The sequence below is a fragment of the Petromyzon marinus genome (genome assembly GCF_048934315.1).
Source record: "Petromyzon marinus isolate PM22_M1 ecotype Great Lakes invasive population chromosome 76 unlocalized genomic scaffold, UKy_Petmar_22M1.pri1.0 chr76_unloc.1, whole genome shotgun sequence".
Taxonomy (NCBI): domain Eukaryota; kingdom Metazoa; phylum Chordata; class Hyperoartia; order Petromyzontiformes; family Petromyzontidae; genus Petromyzon; species Petromyzon marinus.
The window spans coordinates 1,713,794-1,732,842 of record NW_027422618.1 but is presented as its reverse complement, the minus strand read 5'-3'; the positions used below and the strand labels follow the sequence as shown (position 1 = coordinate 1,732,842).

Here is a 19,049-nt window from a genome sequence, read left to right as displayed (position 1 = left end):
CACACTAAACACGGGGAGTGACTTTAAAATTCGTAGAATCTACAGTAGGTGTAGATGCCACTGGTTCTTCACGTTCTGTAGATGTAGATGCCAATGGTTCTTCACGTTCTGCAGATGGAGATGCCACTGGTTCTTCACGTTCTGTAGATGTAGATGCCACTGGTTCTTCACGTTCTGTAGATGTAGATGCCAATGGTTCTTCACGTTCTGCAGATGTAGATGCCACTGGTTCTTCATGTTCTGTAGATGAAGATGCCACTGGTTCTTCACGTTCTGTAGATGTAGATGCCACTGGTTCTTCACGTTCTGCAGATGTAGATGCCAATGGTTCTTCACGTTCTGCAGATGGAGATGCCACTGGTTCTTCACGTTCTGTAGATGTAGATGCCACTGGTTCTTCACGTTCTGTAGATGTAGATGCCAATGGTTCTTCACGTTCTGCAGATGTAGATGCCACTGGTTAGTCACGTTCTGCAGATGTCGATGCCACTGATTTTCACGTTCTGTAGATTTAGATGCCACTGGTTCGCCACGTTCTGTAGATTTAGATGCCACTGGTTGTTCACGTTCTGCAGATGTAGATGCCACTGGTTCTTCATGTTCTACAGATGTAGATGCCACTGGTTCTTCACGTTCTACAGATGTAGATGCCACTGGTTCTTCACGTTCTGCAGATGGACATGCCACTGGTTCGTCACGTTCTGTAGATGTAGATGCCACTGGTTCTTCCCGGTCTACAGATGTAGATGCCAAAGGGGTTTTCAAGTTCTGTAGATGTAGATGCCATTGGTTCGTCACGTTCTGTAGATGTAGATGCCACTGGTTCTTCACGTTCTGTAGATTTAGATGCCACTGGTTATTCACGTTCTGCAGATGTAGATGCCACTGGTTCTTCACGTTCTGCAGATGTAGATGCCACTGATCTTCACGTTCTGTAGATGTAGATGCCGCTGGTTATTCACGTTCTGCAGATGTCGATGCCACTGCTTCTTCACGTTCTGCGGATGTAGATGCTACTGGTTCTTTACGTTCTTCTGATGTAGATGCCATTGGTTCTTCACGTTCTGTAGATGTAGATGCCGCTGGTTATTCACGTTCTGCAGATGTCGATGCCACTGATCTTCACGTTCTACAGATGTAGATGCCACTGGTTCTTCACGTTCTGTAGATGTAGATGCCACTGGTTCTTCATGGTCTGCAGATTTGGATGACACTGGTTCTTCACGTTCTGTTGTTGTAGATGCCACTGGTTCTTCATGTTCTGCAGATCTAGATGCCACTGGTTCTTCACGTTCTGCAGATGTAGATGCCACTGGTAATTCACGTTCTGCAGATGTAGATGCCACTGGTTCTTCATGTTCTGCAGATGTAGATGCCACTGGTTCTTCACGTTCTGCAGATGTAGATGCCACTAGTTCATCACGTTCTGCAGATGTAGATGCCACTAGTTCTTCACGTTTTGTAGATGTAGATGCAACTGGTTCTTCACGTTCTGCAGATGCAGATGCCACTGGTTCTTCACGTTCTGCAGATGTAGATGCCACTAGTTCATCACGTTCTGCAGATGTAGATGCCACTAGTTCTTCACGTTTTGTAGATGTAGATGCAACTGGTTCTTCACGTTCTGCAGATGTAGATGCCACTGGTTCTTCACGTTCTGTAGATATAGATGCCACTGGTTCTTCACGTTCTGCAGATGTAAATGCCACTGGTTCTTCACGTTATGCAGATGTAGATGCCACTGGTTCTTCACGTTCTGCAGATGTAGATGCCACTGGCCCTTCACGTTCTACAGATGTAAATGCAAATGGTTCTTCACGTTCTGCAGATGTAGATGCCACTGGTTCTTCACGTTCTGTAGATGTAGATGCCACTGGTTATCACGTTCTGCAGATGTAGATGCCACTAGTTCTTCATGTTCTACAGATGTAGATGCCACTGGTTCTTCACGTTCTGTAGATGTAGATGCCACTGGTTCTTCATGTTCTACAGATGTAGATGCCACTGTTTCTTCACGTTCTACAGATGTAGATGCCACTTTCTCTTCACGTTCTGTAGATGTAGATGCCACTGGTTCTTCACGTTCTACAGATGTAGATGCTACTGGTTCATCGCGTTCTATAGATGTAGTGCTACTGGTTCTTCACGCTCTGCAGATGTAGATGCCATTGGTTCATACCGTTCTACAGATGTAGATGACACTGGTTCTTTACGTTCTGTAGATGCAGATGCCACTGGTTCTTCACGTTCTACAGATGTAGATGCTACTGGTTCATCGCGTTCTATAGATGTAGTGCTACTGGTTCTTCACGCTCTGCAGATGTAGATGCTATTGGTTCATACCGTTCTACAGATGTAGATGACACTGGTTCTTTACGTTCTGTAGATGCAGATGCCACTGGTTCTTCACGTTCTGTAGATGTAGATGCCACTGGTTCTTCACGTTCTGTAGATGTAGATGCCACTGGTTCTTTTTTTCCTACAGATGTAGAGGCCACTGAATCTTCACGTTCTGCAGATGTAGATGCCACTGGTTCTTCACGTTCTGTAGATGCCACTGGTTCTTCATGTTATGCAGATGTAGATGCCACTGGTTCTTCATGTTCTGCAGATGTAGATGCCACTGGTTCTTCACGTTCTGCAGATGGAGATGCCATTGGTTCGTCACGTTCTAGAAATGTAGATGCCACTGGTTCTTCACGTTCTGCAGATGGAGATGCCATTGGTTCGTCACGTTCTAGAAATGTAGATGCCACTGGTTCTTCACGTTCTGTAGATGTAGATGCCACTGGTTCTTCACGTTCTACAGATGTAGATGCCACTGGTTCTTCACGTTCTAGAAATGTAGATGCCACTGGTTCTTCACGTTCTACAGATGTAGATGCCACTGGTTCTTCACGTTCTAGAAATGTAGATGCCACTGGTTCTTCACGTTCTGTAGATGTAGATGCCACTGGTTCTTCACGTTCTACAGATGTAGATGCCACTGGTTCTTCACGTTCTAGAAATGTAGATGCCACTGGTTCTTCACGTTCTGTAGATGTAGATGCCACTGGTTCTTCACGTTCTGTAGATGTAGATTCCACTGGTTATTCACGTTCTACAGATGTAGATGCCACTGGTTCTTCACGTCCTGCAGATGTAGATGCGTTTTACAGATGTTTAACCACACAACCGTTGTATCCACGTGATCCAACCCAACAAAAAGAAGAACCCGACATTGCGTGTGCTAAGGTTGACAGCAGGGGGCGGTAAGGTCGCGGGTTGGGTGCGGGCCGATGTGGAGAACACCCCAACTCTCACCCCTGTGTGTGTGAGTTTGTGAGTAACGCCCAGACATTTGCCTTCGTGTGTCCGTGTCCGTGTGTGTGCGTGCGTCCGTCTGTGCGTGGAACTTCTTTCGCACCCCGCGTGGGCGAGTTAGCTCGGTAAAATGGCGGTGTTGAGGATCCTCATGACGTTGTTGATAACGACGATGATGATGATGATGACGATGATGACGACGACGACGACGAGGAAGACGACGATGACGACAATGACGACGATGATGACGAGGAAGACGACGATGACGACGATGACGACAACAATGACGATGATAATGACAACGACGATAATGACGATGATGATGATGACAATGATGATGACAATGATGACGACGATGATGATGACGATGATGATGACGATGATGACAATGACCATGACGATGATGAGAGGTTTTGAAAGCGAGAGGGGAGCGTAAATCATCATCACTCGAACTCCGCTCCAACCTCGCAGCAGCAGCGATGGCGTTTTCTGGGCCATCAAACAAAGATGGTTACCGCCTCATGCGGCGCTTTCAGATGCTATACACTACACTGTACACTACTATACACTACACTATACACTATACTACTATACACTACACTACTATACACTACATTGTACACTACACTATACACTACACTACTATACACTACACTACTATACACTACATTGTACACTACACTATACACTACACTACTATACACTACACTATACACTACACTACTATACACTACACTACTATACACTACATTGTACACTACACTATACACTACACTACTATACACTACACTAATATACACTGCACTGTACACTACACTATAACTACACTATACACAATTCACTACATTGTACACTACACTATACACTACACTGTACACTACACTGTATACTATACTACTATACACTACACTACTATACACTACACTACTATACAGTACACTACTATACACTACACTATACACTACTACACTATACACTACACTTTAGACTACATTATACACTAAACACTACACTACACTACTATACACTACACTATACACTACACTATACTACTATACACTACACTACTATACACTACATTGTACACTACACTATACACTACACTGTACACTACACTGTATACTACACTACTATACACTACACTACTATACACTACACTACTATACAGTACACTACTATACACTACACTATACACTACTACACTATACACTACACTTTAGACTACATTATACACTAAACACTATACACTACACTACTATACACTACACTATACACTACACTATACTACTATACACTACACTACTATACACTACATTGTACACTACACTATACACTACACTACTATACACTACACTACTATACACTACATTGTACACTACACTACACTATACACTACACTACTATACACTACATTGTACACTACACTATACACTACACTACTATACACTACACTAATATACACTGCACTGTACACTACACTATAACTACACTATACACAATTCACTACACTGTACACTACACTATACACTACACTGTACACTACACTGTATACTACACTACTATACACTACACTACTATACACTACACTACTATACAGTACACTACTATACACTACACTATACACTACTACACTATACACTACACTTTAGACTACATTATACACTAAACACTATACACTACACTACTATACACTACACTATACACTACACTATACACTACACACTACACGATACACTACACTATACACTACACTATACTCTACACTACACTACTATACACTGCACTATACACTACACTATACACTACACTACTACACACTACACTACACTATACACTACACTATACACTAAACACTATACACTACACTACTATACACTACACTACTATACACTACACTATACACTATACTATACACTACACTACTAAACACTACACTATTATACACTACACTACTATACACTACACTATACACTACACTACTATACACTACACAACTATACACTACTATACACTACACTACTATACACTACACACTACTATACACTACACTATACACTACACTACTAAACACTACACTATGCACTACACTAATAAACACTACAATACACACTACACTATACACTACACGATACACTACACTACTCTACGCTACACTATACACTACACTATACTCTACACCAGGGGTGTCCAAACTACGGCCCGCGGGCCAACTGCGGCCCGCCATCCATTTTTAATCGGCCCGTATCAAAGTCTAAAAATGTAATTGACTGTGGCCCACTGTATTGCACTTCTTAGTTTAAACACTAGGTGGCGCTATTGTCTTGAACAAGGCAGCGTCTCCACAAAGCAAGCAATCGAAGAAAAATTTTGCTCAGGGTCACCAGAAATGCCGGAACCGAAGAGACAGACGCAAGAATGCCGGCGAGTGCAGAAAATTTCAGGCTCGGTGGAAAAATGAATTTTTGTTTTCACAGAAACCATGGGGAAGTGTGTTTGTTTGAGTTGTAATGAGAGTGTCGTCGTGATGAAAGAGTACAATGTACGACGGCATCATGAAACGAAACATCAGACCTTCACGTCCTACACTGGCGCCGAGCGGAAAGAGAAGGGAAAGCAAATGTCAGCTAGCCTGCTAACGCAGCAGCAGCAGCAGATTGTTTTCCGTGCTAACAAAGCTCAAGAAAATGCAACAATAGCCAGTTATGAAGTAGCTCGACTCATTGCCCTACACGGGAAACCTTTCTCAGACGGTGACTTCATCAACCAAGCGCCTCACTAAAGTCGTGGGGATAATGTGCCCGGAGAAAATGCAGGATTTCAACGATGTTAGCATGTCCAGAAATAAGGTCGTGCGGCGAATTGAAGACTTGTCGGCTAACTTAAAACAGCAAGTGCCAGAGAAAGCTTTTGTGCTTTCGATTTTTACTCGATTTGCATGTGATGAGAGCACAGATGCCACGGACACTGCACAGCTGTAAAAAAAAATGTTGCGGGGAGTTGATGATAATTGTTGCATTATGGCGGAACTGCTCCATCTTCGGAGTCTAAAGGGGACACCAACTGGGAAGGACATCTTCTTTGGTTCTTTCGGTAAAGTCACGTAGAATGAGAATAAAATAATAAATTGATAAAATAAAATAACACAATAATATTCTTACGACGTTTCGGCCACAACACAAGCGGCCTTCATCAGGTGAAGGGGGCGAGACTGTCTGGTAGGACAGCGCTGGAGTGAGAGAGCCACGTTCAGATCACGGCTTTTAAGCTGTGTGAGAGGAACAAAGAGCCTTGACAAAGGAATTAGCATATAATTTAGCATTGAAATGGCTGAATGATTAGCTTGTGACTGGTCACAGAAATAGCTATGTTAAAAGTTAAAGCATACACATCCGCAGAGGCACCCATACACATCCGCAGAGGCACCCATTAAAAGCCGTGATCTCAACGTGGCTCTCTCACTCCAGCGCTGTCCTACCAGACAGTCTCGCCCCCTTCACCTGATGAAGGCCGCTTGTGTTGTGGCCGAAACGTCGTGAGAATATTATTGTGTTATTTTATTTTATCAATTTATTATTTTATTCTCATTCTACGTGGTGACTTTACCGAAAGAACCAAAGAAGATGAATCATTGCAGTCACGAAAGCTTTAAATGGGAAGGACATGTTTTGAAGCTGTGTCAGAGGCAATTGACCAGGCTGGACTTCAATGGGACAAGCTGTGTGGAATTACAACGGATGGGGCTCCAGCAATGACAGGCGAGCGCAAAGGAATGGCTTCTATGGTGAGTGCCAAGGTGCAGGGGAGCGGAGGTGAGGCTGTCAAAATGCGCCGTGTCAACCACCAAGAAGCCCTCTGTGCCAAGATAATCCCGCTTGGCGATGTGATGAACGCAGTTGTGAAAACTGTCAACGTAATTCGGGCACGAGGCCTTTACCACGGAGAATTTCTCAGCGTTCCTCTGTGATGTCGACGCTGAATACGGGGACCTACTCTACCATTCTCAAGTGCGCTGGCTCAGTCGCGGCTCCGTGCTGCAGCGGTTTCATTCCCCGAGATCAAATATCGACAAGTTTTTGAAAGAAAAGGGCAAGACCTCTCCATGAGATCAGTGACCCTTTGCGGTTGGCAGACCTGGCTTTTTTAGTTGATCTCACTGAACATCTCAACACCCTGAACAAGAGACTACAAGGCAAAGAGCAGTTTAACACGTAGGCTTTCGCGACCAATATTATTCATAATAAAGGTTTTTGGGTTAGATCGCGTTTATTTATAAATGTGTCGTAACCCTCCATTACATTTAAAGAATTACTAATCTACAACTCATTACTAATCATAACCAATGACTGATTACTAATCGATTATATAATTACAATACCCCCCCCTCCGCCTCTAATCACTGCACCTGATATGAGTTAAGTGATGACGTCACCCTGCTGCTCTATATAAAAACCGGGAGCAAGCGAGGGCTTTACCATTCTGGCGAATTGCCCGATGATGCTGGATGTATTTACCAGCGAAACGTCGTACTCAAACTGTAAATGTGGATTAACTCTTCAACACACCGGTGGGCTAAAGTAGTGAACTATTTTTGTCTTTTGTCAACGTGACACTTTTTTGCTGATTGGCCGTGTCGGGTGGTGGAGGGTTACGACACATTTATAAATAAACGCGACCTAACCCAAAAACCTTTATTATGAAGGCAAAGAGCAGCTGGTGCCACAGCTGTATGCGCACATGAAAGCATTCCGTGCGAAGCTCCGTCTCTTTGAGTCACAAACTGCGCAACTTCAATGTAGCGCACTTCCCCAAATGCCAAGCTCTCTGCAAAAATGGGAGAATGTGTGTCCGTGATCACATCTCTCATGACAGAATTCAGTTGGCGCTTCCAATATTTTTCTGTCATTGAGAAGGAAATTACACTGTTTGCGGCTCCGTTTTCAATGGTTGCAAAAGAAGTGGAGGAGAGTCTGCAATTAGAACTGATCGAAATTCAGTGTGATGATTCTCTGAAGACTCAGCATCAGCTTCTACCGGAGCTTGGAAAAGGCCAAGTTTCCTCTGACGAGACGCCACGCAAAACGAATGATGAGTCTGTTCGGCTCAAACATACATCTGTGAGCAGACATTCTCTCTGTTAACGCTGAACAAAAGCAGGCTGAGAACCAGAACGACCGCCAGCCATCTCCGTGACGTCCTTCGCATCTCAACCACCAAACTTACTCCTGACCTGCCAGCTATCCTTCAGACCAAAGCGCAGCATCACTGCTCCCACTGAGCGCAAAAATCTTCCCATTACAGGTGAGTTAAAAATATACACGCAGTTTTCATTTGTTAATAAGCCCAATTACTTACTAAATTCAGTCAATTAAAGTTGATGACAATTTTTTAACAAACGTTAGTTTATGTGTTAACAAGCCCAATAATGTATTTGTGTAATAAGCTTGAAATATACACATCCCCTATTTCTCTTCTTGTCTCTCCCTTCATACAGGACAATGAAGGGAGATCAGCACCCTAAGAACCAATCTGAGGCTGTCACTGAGAGAATGACCTGCCAACCTTTTTGTAAAAAGTAAAATGAAAATCTACTAATGGAGAGCTATGATGGAGGCTTTTTTTCTTCAAACATGTTCAATTATCAAACGTAATTTACCTGCATTTGACTGATTTTGCCAATATTAGTGCATGATAAGTGAGGCAGTATGACCCACCTCTAGTGAGTGGCCCAGTCCTTCGTTTATTTTTCTGTATGTGGCCCTCGGGAAAAAAAGTTTGAACACCCCTGCTCTACACTATACACTACACTACTAAACACTACACTACTATACACTGCACTATACGCTACACTATACACTACACTACAACACACTACACTACTATACACTGCACTATACACTACACTATACACTACACTACAACACACTACACTACTAAACACTACACTACTATACACTACACTACTATACACTACACTATACACTACACTATTATACACTACACTACTATACACTACACTATACACTAAACTATACACTACACTACTAAACACTACACTATACACTACACTACTAAACACCACACTACTATACACTACGCTACGATACACTGCACTATACACTACACTACTATACACTACACTATACACTCAACTATACACTACACTATACACTACACTACTATACACTACACTATACACTACACTACTAAACACTACACTATTTTACATTACACTAGCAAACACCACACTACTATACACTACGCTACGATACACTGCACTATACAGTACACTACTATACACTACACTACTATACATTACACTAGACATAACCCTATACAATACCCTATATACTACACGATACAATACACTATACACTACCCTATACACTGCACTGGACACTACACTATACACTACACGAAAACAACACGATACACTACCCTATACATTATACACTACACCATACACTGCACTATACACTACACGGTGGTGGTGGGGTTAGTGGGGACACGGAAGGGTTACGGAGCGGTAGGGGGGCCCTCTCCGCGTCTCTCGTACCTCGCCGAACGGCCGTACTTGTTGCCACGGAAGCAAGGCCGGGGCTGGCAGTCGCCCTGCCTCAGCAGTGCCAACAGCTGGGACACCTGCGGGGGTAGACAACGTGGAGGTGTAACGGTAGGTACACGTTGGGGGAGGGGGGAGGTGTAACGGTAGGTACACGTTGGGGGAGGGGGGAGGTGTAACGGTAGGTACACGTTGGGGGAGGGGGGAGGTGTAACGGTAGGTACACGTTGGGGGAGGGGGGAGGTGTAGCGGTAGGTACACGTTGGGGGAGGGGGGGTGTAAGGGTAGGTACACGTTGGGGGGGGGGAGGTGTAACGGTAGGTACACGTTGAGGGGGGGGGAGGTGTAACGGTAGGTACACGTTGAGGGGGGGGGGAGGTGTAACGGTAGGTACACGTTGGGGGGGGGGGAGGTGTAACGGTAGGTACACGTTGGGGGGGGGGGGAGGTGTAACGGTAGGTACACGTTGGGGGGGGGGGAGGTGTAACGGTAGGTACACGTTGGGGGAGGGGGGAGGTGTAACGATAGGTACACGTTGGGGGAGGGGGCAGGTGTAACGGTAGGTACACGTTGGGGGAGGGGGCAGGTGTAGCGGTAGGTACACGTTGGGGGAGGGGGGAGGTGTAACGGTAGGTACACGGTGGGGGGGGGGGGAGGTGTAACGGTAGGTACACGTTGGGGGAGGGGGGAGGTGTAACGGTAGGTACACGTTGGGGGAGGGGGAGGTGTAACGGTAGGTACACGGTGGGGGGGGGGGGGGAGGTGTAACGGTAGGTACACGGTGGGGTGCTCTGTAACCTAGGGGCACACCCAGTGGGAGCTGTCTCTGTGCGTCAGTCTGATGCCAAATGAGGGTGGGACGGGGGGGAGGGCGATGTCACTGGTGTTGGTGGTGGCCGCGAGTGCTTACCGCTGCACCACCGCTCCCCACTCAACTCTAACGTCCACACACAAAGTCACACACGTACACAAACACACAGACACAAACAACAACCGCCATTCGCCACTAAGTGATGGTGATGCCACCACGGTGCCTCTGCCAGGGCAGGTGCACTGTGAGGCCACGTGAAATGTGGCCTCAAAGTGCACGATGCTGGCAGGAGGTCTCGGGATAGACCGAGGTGCCATGACTGACCGAGATGACTGGAAGATACACCAGCTTTGCCCCCTACTGTGCCAACTTGCAGCGTTTTCGCCACCCGACGCTCTGCTCATTGTTGTGAGCGTCACTCCTCTGCCCTCCGTTGTTGCTGGAGTGCGACTACCTCCAACTGCCCAGTAGCAGCGTCCTTCACGAGCCTCCTCCACAGAGGCCGATATTGACACCGCTGGTACCAGTCATCGGCAAGTCCACTCAGCTCCACGTCCTCCCATACCGCATCAGTCCATCTCTCCTCCAGCCCATGTCGTGCCCGTTTAGGCCCCTCTATGCGGACAAACAAAAGCTGTTTCGGCATGCGGTGGCTGGGCATGCGGGCTACATGACCCAGCCAATGCAGCCTGCCTGCCGGAGGAGCTCACTAATGGGACTTTGTCCAGATCTTTCAAGGATTTGTGAGCTCCTCACACAATCCAGCCTGGTTAAACCCAGGACAGATAGTAGGAACGCCAACCTAAATGTTTCTAACCGGCGAAGATGTTCCATTAGGGGGGTCCACGTTTCGCAAGCGTAGAGAAGGGAGGGAACGACTGTGGCCGAGAAGACCCAAAGCTTCGTGCAGAGCGACAGACCAGATAGCTTCCACACAGCATTAGGCAACCGATGAAAAGATATTGCTGCCCGACTGATCCGAAGTGAGACCTCTGCTGTCAAAGCGGAGCCAGTCATGAGCACCCTGCCAAGGTATGGGAAATTCTCCACTCTCTCCGCTACTGCTCCATCACCAATATGCAGCTGAGCGATGGAGTGTTTGGTCGCACAAAATACCCAGGCAGGCACTTAGTTTTGGTGCGGCTGATGGAAAGGCCCCACCTCTTAGTAGCATGTTCCAGGTTCAGCAGCAGCACCTCCAACTGCTAGACACGTAGCTTTACCCGGGCCTGCCCACCATCATGAAGGCCCTTATTGATTGTGAGCAGTCAGGCACTCTTAAATCATGAAGAACTGCCGACAGTCCTGGCCTACTGATGGTATCATAGGCCTTGACCAGGTCAATAAAGTAGAGATGTAGGTCTTGCTGTAATTCCCTACACCTCTGCTGTAGCAGATGGACAGAGAGCATGGCATCCGTGCAGGACTGCACTGGTTTGAAACCACATTGGGGCTCCACAAGCCTCTCCTCAGCGTGCCTGGCAAGGCGATGTTGAATAATCTTTCCAGGACCTTTCCCGGCACACTGAGGATTGAGATGCTCCTGTAGTTGTTACAGTCTGTGCGGTCCTCCCTTCTTAAAGAGGGGGACCACCAGGCCATAATTCAAAGCCTGCGGAACCTGTCCAGTGGTCCAGACTGTTGTTAAGATGTCATATAGGGCAGTCTGTGCATAAACGCCACCCTCCCTCAGCATTTCGCCTGGGAGATCGTCTCTGCTCGGCGCTTTTCCTGGTCTCAGACTTCGGATGGCCCCTCGCACTTCCCCCACAGATGTAACCTCGTCCAACCACTCAGAGGGGGTGGCTACTTAGGGCAATATGTCAGGCACCACAGCCCTAGCAGGGTCGTCCCCACCTTCCTCCATGATGTTGTCTGGGCTGAGAGAATTCCCTGCCCACAAGACCTCAATGCTCTGTGGACCTGTTCCTGGGGGTCAGAGATCGGATTGTAATTCTCTCTCTTAAGGATGGTGATAGGTGAGGCGCTGAAATTTGTTTTTTTTATGGAATTGAAATCATGATTTGTGATTGCAGGCTACTGAGGCAGATTCCTTCGGCTCCTTGCAGCGCCGCACGGCTCTCCGAATCCCCGAGCGAAGGCTGCGGTCAAGCCTCCTCATTCCCTCACGTGTGATGTCGAAGATGATGGGATTGGGCTTGTCGTTTTCTCTCAACCATCAGGAGCACCTCCTCCTTCAGCCAGGGTCTTTGGGAAGGTTTGGACCGTGTACCCAATGCAGCCGTTGCAGCTGCGTGAGCTACAGCCCTGAACCTCACCCAATTCCCCGCAGCATCAGAAGTAGGGGTGGGCAATGGCAACCCCAAACTGCAAACGATGTCGAAATTCCTGCTTGCAACTATCCTCAGCTAGCTGAGACCAGGCCACTGTGGGTTTGAATGGGGTCCTAGATTGACACCTACCACCGGAGTGGAAGAATTGCAGGAGCATCTTACCAATGACAAGCCGATGGTCAGTGGGAAGATCATCTCCACGTTAGGTCCTCGTGTCAAGGACATGAGCCTGCATCCGCTAGTCCGTAATTATATAGTCCAGCAGATGATCTTGCTTGGAGCCGGCATGCATCCATGATGTTGTGTCGATGCACGGATTCTGGAACAGCGTGTTGGTAATTACAAGCCCATGTGCTGCACAGAAGTTTAGCAGCCTCCCTCCATTTTTATCGAGCTGATCTGGCCCATGCCTTTCAATCACTCCAGCCCATGTGTCTGTGTCATGACCAACTCTGTCATTAAAGCCACCCAACAGGATAATTCTATCCCAAGGAGACACTTTAGCCAGCACCTGACAAGAGGTCCTAAAAGGCATCTGACTCATCGGCCTTGCCTGCATCCCTCCACTGATATTCGTCTTCGGCGGGGGGCATAACCACCACCACCACCACCACTCCTCGCCTCCAGTTGATGGGGAGGCGAGCCCAAAGTAGCCTGGGGCTTACAGCCTCCCACACCTCATCGCCATGCTCCCATCCCCCCTCTATTCGTTTGTTCAAAAGAAGAGCCACTCCCTGCTGTTTCCTGCCCCGAGTGGAGAAATGTCCACCCCTAATGATGACAGGAGGCAAAACCGTATTCCACAGAGGTCCAGGCGGTTACCGGTCCATCTCCCGGCAGAGGAGAGGCAGCCTCTCCTCCGCAACAGTCAGTCGACCCAGGTGCCACGGGTCGACTGACTGAGATGACTCTCTGATGCACCACCTGTGCCCCCTACTGTGCCAACCTGCTGTGCTTCAGCCACCCGGCACTCCGCTCGTTGTTGTGAGCGTCGCTCCTCCGCCCTCCGTTGTTGTTGGAGGGCGACTACCTCCAACTGCCCAGTAGCTTCCTTCACGAGCCTCCTCCACAGAGGCCGATCTTGACACCGCTGGTACCAGTCATCGGCAAGTCCACTCAGCTCCACGTCCTCCTGTACCACATCACTCCATCTCTTCTCTAGCCCGTGCCACGCCCGCTTAGCCCCCTCCATCCGGCCGAACAAAAGCTGTTTCGGCATGCGGTGGCTGGGCATGCGGGCTACATGACCCAGCCAACGCAGCCTTGCCCGCCGGAGGAGCTCACCGATGGGACCTTGCCCAGATCTTTCAAGGATTTGTGAGCTCCTCACACAATCTAGTCTGGTTAAACCCATGATGGATCGTAGGCAGGCCAGCCTAAATGTTTCTAACCAGTGAAGATGTTCCATTAGGAGGGTCCACGTTTCGCAAGCGTAGAGAAGGGAGGGAATGACCGTGGTCGAGAAGACCTGAAGCTTAGTGCAGAGCGACAGACCAGGTAGCTTCCACACAGCGTTACGCAACCGATGAAAAGATATTGCCGCTCGACTGATTCGGAGTGAGACCTCTGCTGTTAAACTGGAGCTGGTCATAAGCACACTGCCCAGGTATGGGAAACTCTCTACTCTCTCCACAACTGCCCCATCACCGATTGGGAGTTGTGGGAGTGGAGTGTCCGATGGTACAAAATACCCAGGCAGGTGCTTAGTTTTGGTGGGGCTGATGGTAAGGCCCCACCTCTTAGTGGCACGCTCCAGTCTCAGCAGCAGCGTCTCTGACACACAGACACACAGACACACACAGACACACACACACAGATACACACACACACACAGACACACACAGACACACAGACACACACAGACACACACAGACACACAGACACACACACACAGACACACACCTCAGCAGCAGGGGCGGCATAGGTGAGCTGGGGGGCCACGTGACTGTCCGTGACCTCTTGACTTGACCCCATGACCCCTTGACCTTCAGATCCTCTGCCCGAGACGCTGCTATTCATGGAGGGTCGTCGGCCCGTCTGCTGCTGCTTCACATTTTCCACGGAGCAGACCTAGGGGTGGATACGTGAACAGCAGGTTCGTCGGATACGCGAACAGCAGGTTCGTCGGATACGTGGACGTCTGTAGGAAACGACGAGAGACACGCGGACAGACAGAGACACAGACAGACAGAGACACAGACAGAGACACAGACAGACAGATACACAGAGACTCAGACAGAGACAAAGAGACCGACAGAGACACAGACAGACAGATACACAGACAGACAGATACACAGACAGACAGATACACAGACAGAGACACAGACAGAGACAGAGACACACAGACAGAGACACAGACAGACAGAGACACAGACAGAGACACATACAGACAGAGACACACACAAAGACACAGACAGAGACGGAGACAGACAGAGACACAGACAGACAGAGACACAGACAGAGACACAGACAGACAGAGACACACACAGAGACACAGACAGAGACACAGACAGAGACAAAGAGACAGACAGAGACACAGACAGACAGAGGCAAAGAGACAGACAGAGACACAGACAGAAACACAGAGATAGAGACAGAGACACAGAGACACACATAGACAGAGACACGTGGACAGACACAGACAGAGACACAGACAGCGACACAGAAATACAGACAGAGACACAGACACACAGAGACAGAGAGACACACAGACAGAGACACAGACTGAGAGACACACAGACAGAGACACAGACTGAGAGACACACAGACAGAGACACAGACAGAGGGACACACAGACAGAGACAAAGAGACACACAGACAGAGACACAGACAGAGACACAGACAGAGACAGAGAGACACACAGACAGAGACACAGACAGACTCACAGAGACGGAGACACACACAGACAGAGACGGAGACAAAGAGACACACAGACAGAGACACAGACAGAGACACAGACAGAGACAAAGAGAGACACAGACAGAGACACAGACAGAGACAAAGAGACACACAGACAGAGACACAGACAGAGACAAAGAGACACACAGACAGAGACACAGACAGACTCACAGAGACGGAGACACACACAGACAGAGACGGAGACAAAGAGACACACAGACACAGACACAGACAGAGACACAGACAGACACAGAGACAGAGAGACGCACAGAAAGAGACACAGACAGACTCGCAGAGACGGAGACACACAGACAGAGACACAGATAGAGACAGAGAGACACACACAGAGACACACACTGAGACACACACAGACTCACAGAGACAGAGAGACACACAGATAGAGACACAGACAGAGAGACACACAGACAGAGACACAGAGAGAGACAAAGAGACACACATACAGAGACACAGACTGAGACACACACAGACAGACACACAGAGACAGAGAGACACACAGAAAGAGACACAGACAGACTCACAGAGACGGAGAGACACACAGACAGACGGAGACAAAGAGACACACAGACAGAGAGACAGAGAGACACACACAGAGACACACACTGAGACACACACAGACTCACAGAGACGGAGAGACACACAGACAGACACACAGAGACAGAGAGATACACAGAAAGAGACACAGACAGACTCACAGAGACGGAGAGACACACAGACAGACACACAGAAAGAGACACAGACAGAGAGACACACAGACAGAGACACAGACAGAGACAAAGAGACACACAGACAGAGACAGACTCACAGAGACGGAGAGACACACAGACAGACGGAGACAAAGAGACACACAGACAGAGACACAGACTGAGACACACACAGACAGACACACAGAGACAGAGAGACACACAGAAAGAGACACAGACAGACTCACAGACACACAGAGACAGAGACACACAGACAGAGACGGAGACAAAGAGACACACAAACAGAGACATGGACATACAGACACACAGAGACACACATTGACAGACAGACACACAGACACAGACAGACACACAGAGACAGAGACACACAGACAGACACACAGAGACAGAGACACACACATACAGACACAGAGACACACAAACAGAGACATGGACATACAGACACACAGAGACACACGTTGACAGACAGACACACAGACAAACACACAGAGACAGAGACACACACATACAGACACAGAGACACACAAACAGAGACATGGACATACAGACACACAGAGACACACGTTGACAGACAGACACACAGACAAACACACAGAGACAGAGACACACACATACAGACACACAGAGACAGAGACACACACAGACAGAGACGGAGACAAAGAGGCACACAGACAGACACACAGACAGAGACACACAGACAGAGACACACACAGACACACAGAGACACACATTGACAGACACACAGACACAGACAGACACACAGACACAGACAGACACACAGAGACACAGAGACAGAGACACACACAGACAGAGACACACACAGACAGACACACAGACACAGACAGACACACAGAGACACACATTGACAGACACACAGACACAGACAGACACACAGACACAGACAGACACACAGAGACACAGACACAGAGACAGAGACACACACAGACAGAGACACACACAGACAGACACACAGACACAGACAGACACACAGAGACACACATGGACATACAGACACACAGAGACACACATTGACAGACACAGACAGACACACAGAGACAGAGAGACACACAGAAAGAGACACAGACAGACTCACAGACACACAGAGACAGAGACACACAGACAGAGACGGAGACAAAGAGACACACAAACAGAGACATGGACATACAGACACAGAGACACACATTGACAGACAGACACAGACAGACACACAGAGACAGAGACACACACAGACAGACACACAGAGACACACATTGACACACAGACACACAGACAGACACACAGAGACAGAGAAACACACAGACAGAGACGGAGACAAAGAGGCACACAGACAGACACACAGACAGACACACACAGACAGAGACACACACAGACAGACACACAGAGACACACATTGACAGACACACAGACACAGACAGACACACTGAGACACACAGAAAGACACACAGACACACAGACACAGACAGACACACAGAGACAGAGAGACACACACAGACAGACACACAGACACAAACAGATATACACACAGAGTCAGAGACACACACAGACAGACACACAGAGACACACATTGACAGACAGACACACTGACAGACACACAGACACACACAGACAGACACACACACACAGACAGACACACAGAGACACACAGAAAGACACACAGACACACACAGACACACAGAGACAGAGAGACACACACAGAAAGACACACAGACACACACACACAGACACACAGAGACAGAGAGACACACACTGACAGACACACAGACACACACAGACAGACACACAGAAAGACACACATTGACAGACAGACACACACCGACACACACAGACAGACACACAGACACAGACAGACACACACAGACAGACACACAGACACAGACAGACACACAGACACAGACAGACACACAGACACAGACAGACACACAGACACAGACAGACACACAGACACAGACACACACACTGACAGACACACAGACACACAGACAGACACACAGACACACACAGACACACACACAGACACACACAGACACACAGACACACACAGACAGACTCACCTCCACGTAGGGGTACAGCCTGTCGCTCCACTCCCGTGACAGAGTGGACGAGGTGGAGGCGCACATCGAGGAGGAGGCCGCTCCGAACGGAATCCCAACGTCAGCTCCACCGCCACCACCACCACCACCACCGCCACCACCACCGCCACCACCACCACCACCGCCACCGCCACCACCGCCGCCGCCCCCAGCCACGGCCACCACCACCACGGCCGTGGGGACAACCGAGCAGGCCTCGAACGTGGCCCGGCGGGAACCCTCCACGGGCAGCAGGACTATGTTGGCCTTGTCTATGTCGGCCGCGGGCCTCCTCGGCTGCGCCTTGTAGGCCTGCTCGGCCGCCCGGCAGTTGTAGGCCCTCGTGGGCGTCGAGGCGGGGCAGCGGCAGGGGCAGGGGGGGCATGGGCAGCA

At 48.4% G+C, this 19,049-nt stretch overlaps 1 protein-coding gene across 1 annotated transcript in view; it reads right to left on the bottom strand.

The window, feature by feature from the left end:
• The window catches only part of LOC142908188 (uncharacterized), a 32,675-nt gene extending 13,907 nt beyond the window's left edge, over positions 1-18,768 (bottom strand). The window contains exons 1-3 of the mRNA XM_076058508.1: positions 18,639-18,768; positions 14,870-15,037; positions 9,857-9,942 (exon numbers count right to left, since the gene is read on the bottom strand). Coding sequence (XP_075914623.1) covers positions 9,857-9,942; positions 14,870-15,037; positions 18,639-18,704 — 320 coding nt within the window. The 5' untranslated portion in view covers positions 18,705-18,768. The remainder of the gene's footprint in view (positions 1-9,856; positions 9,943-14,869; positions 15,038-18,638) is intronic.
• Between the last annotated feature and the right edge of the window lie 281 nt (positions 18,769-19,049).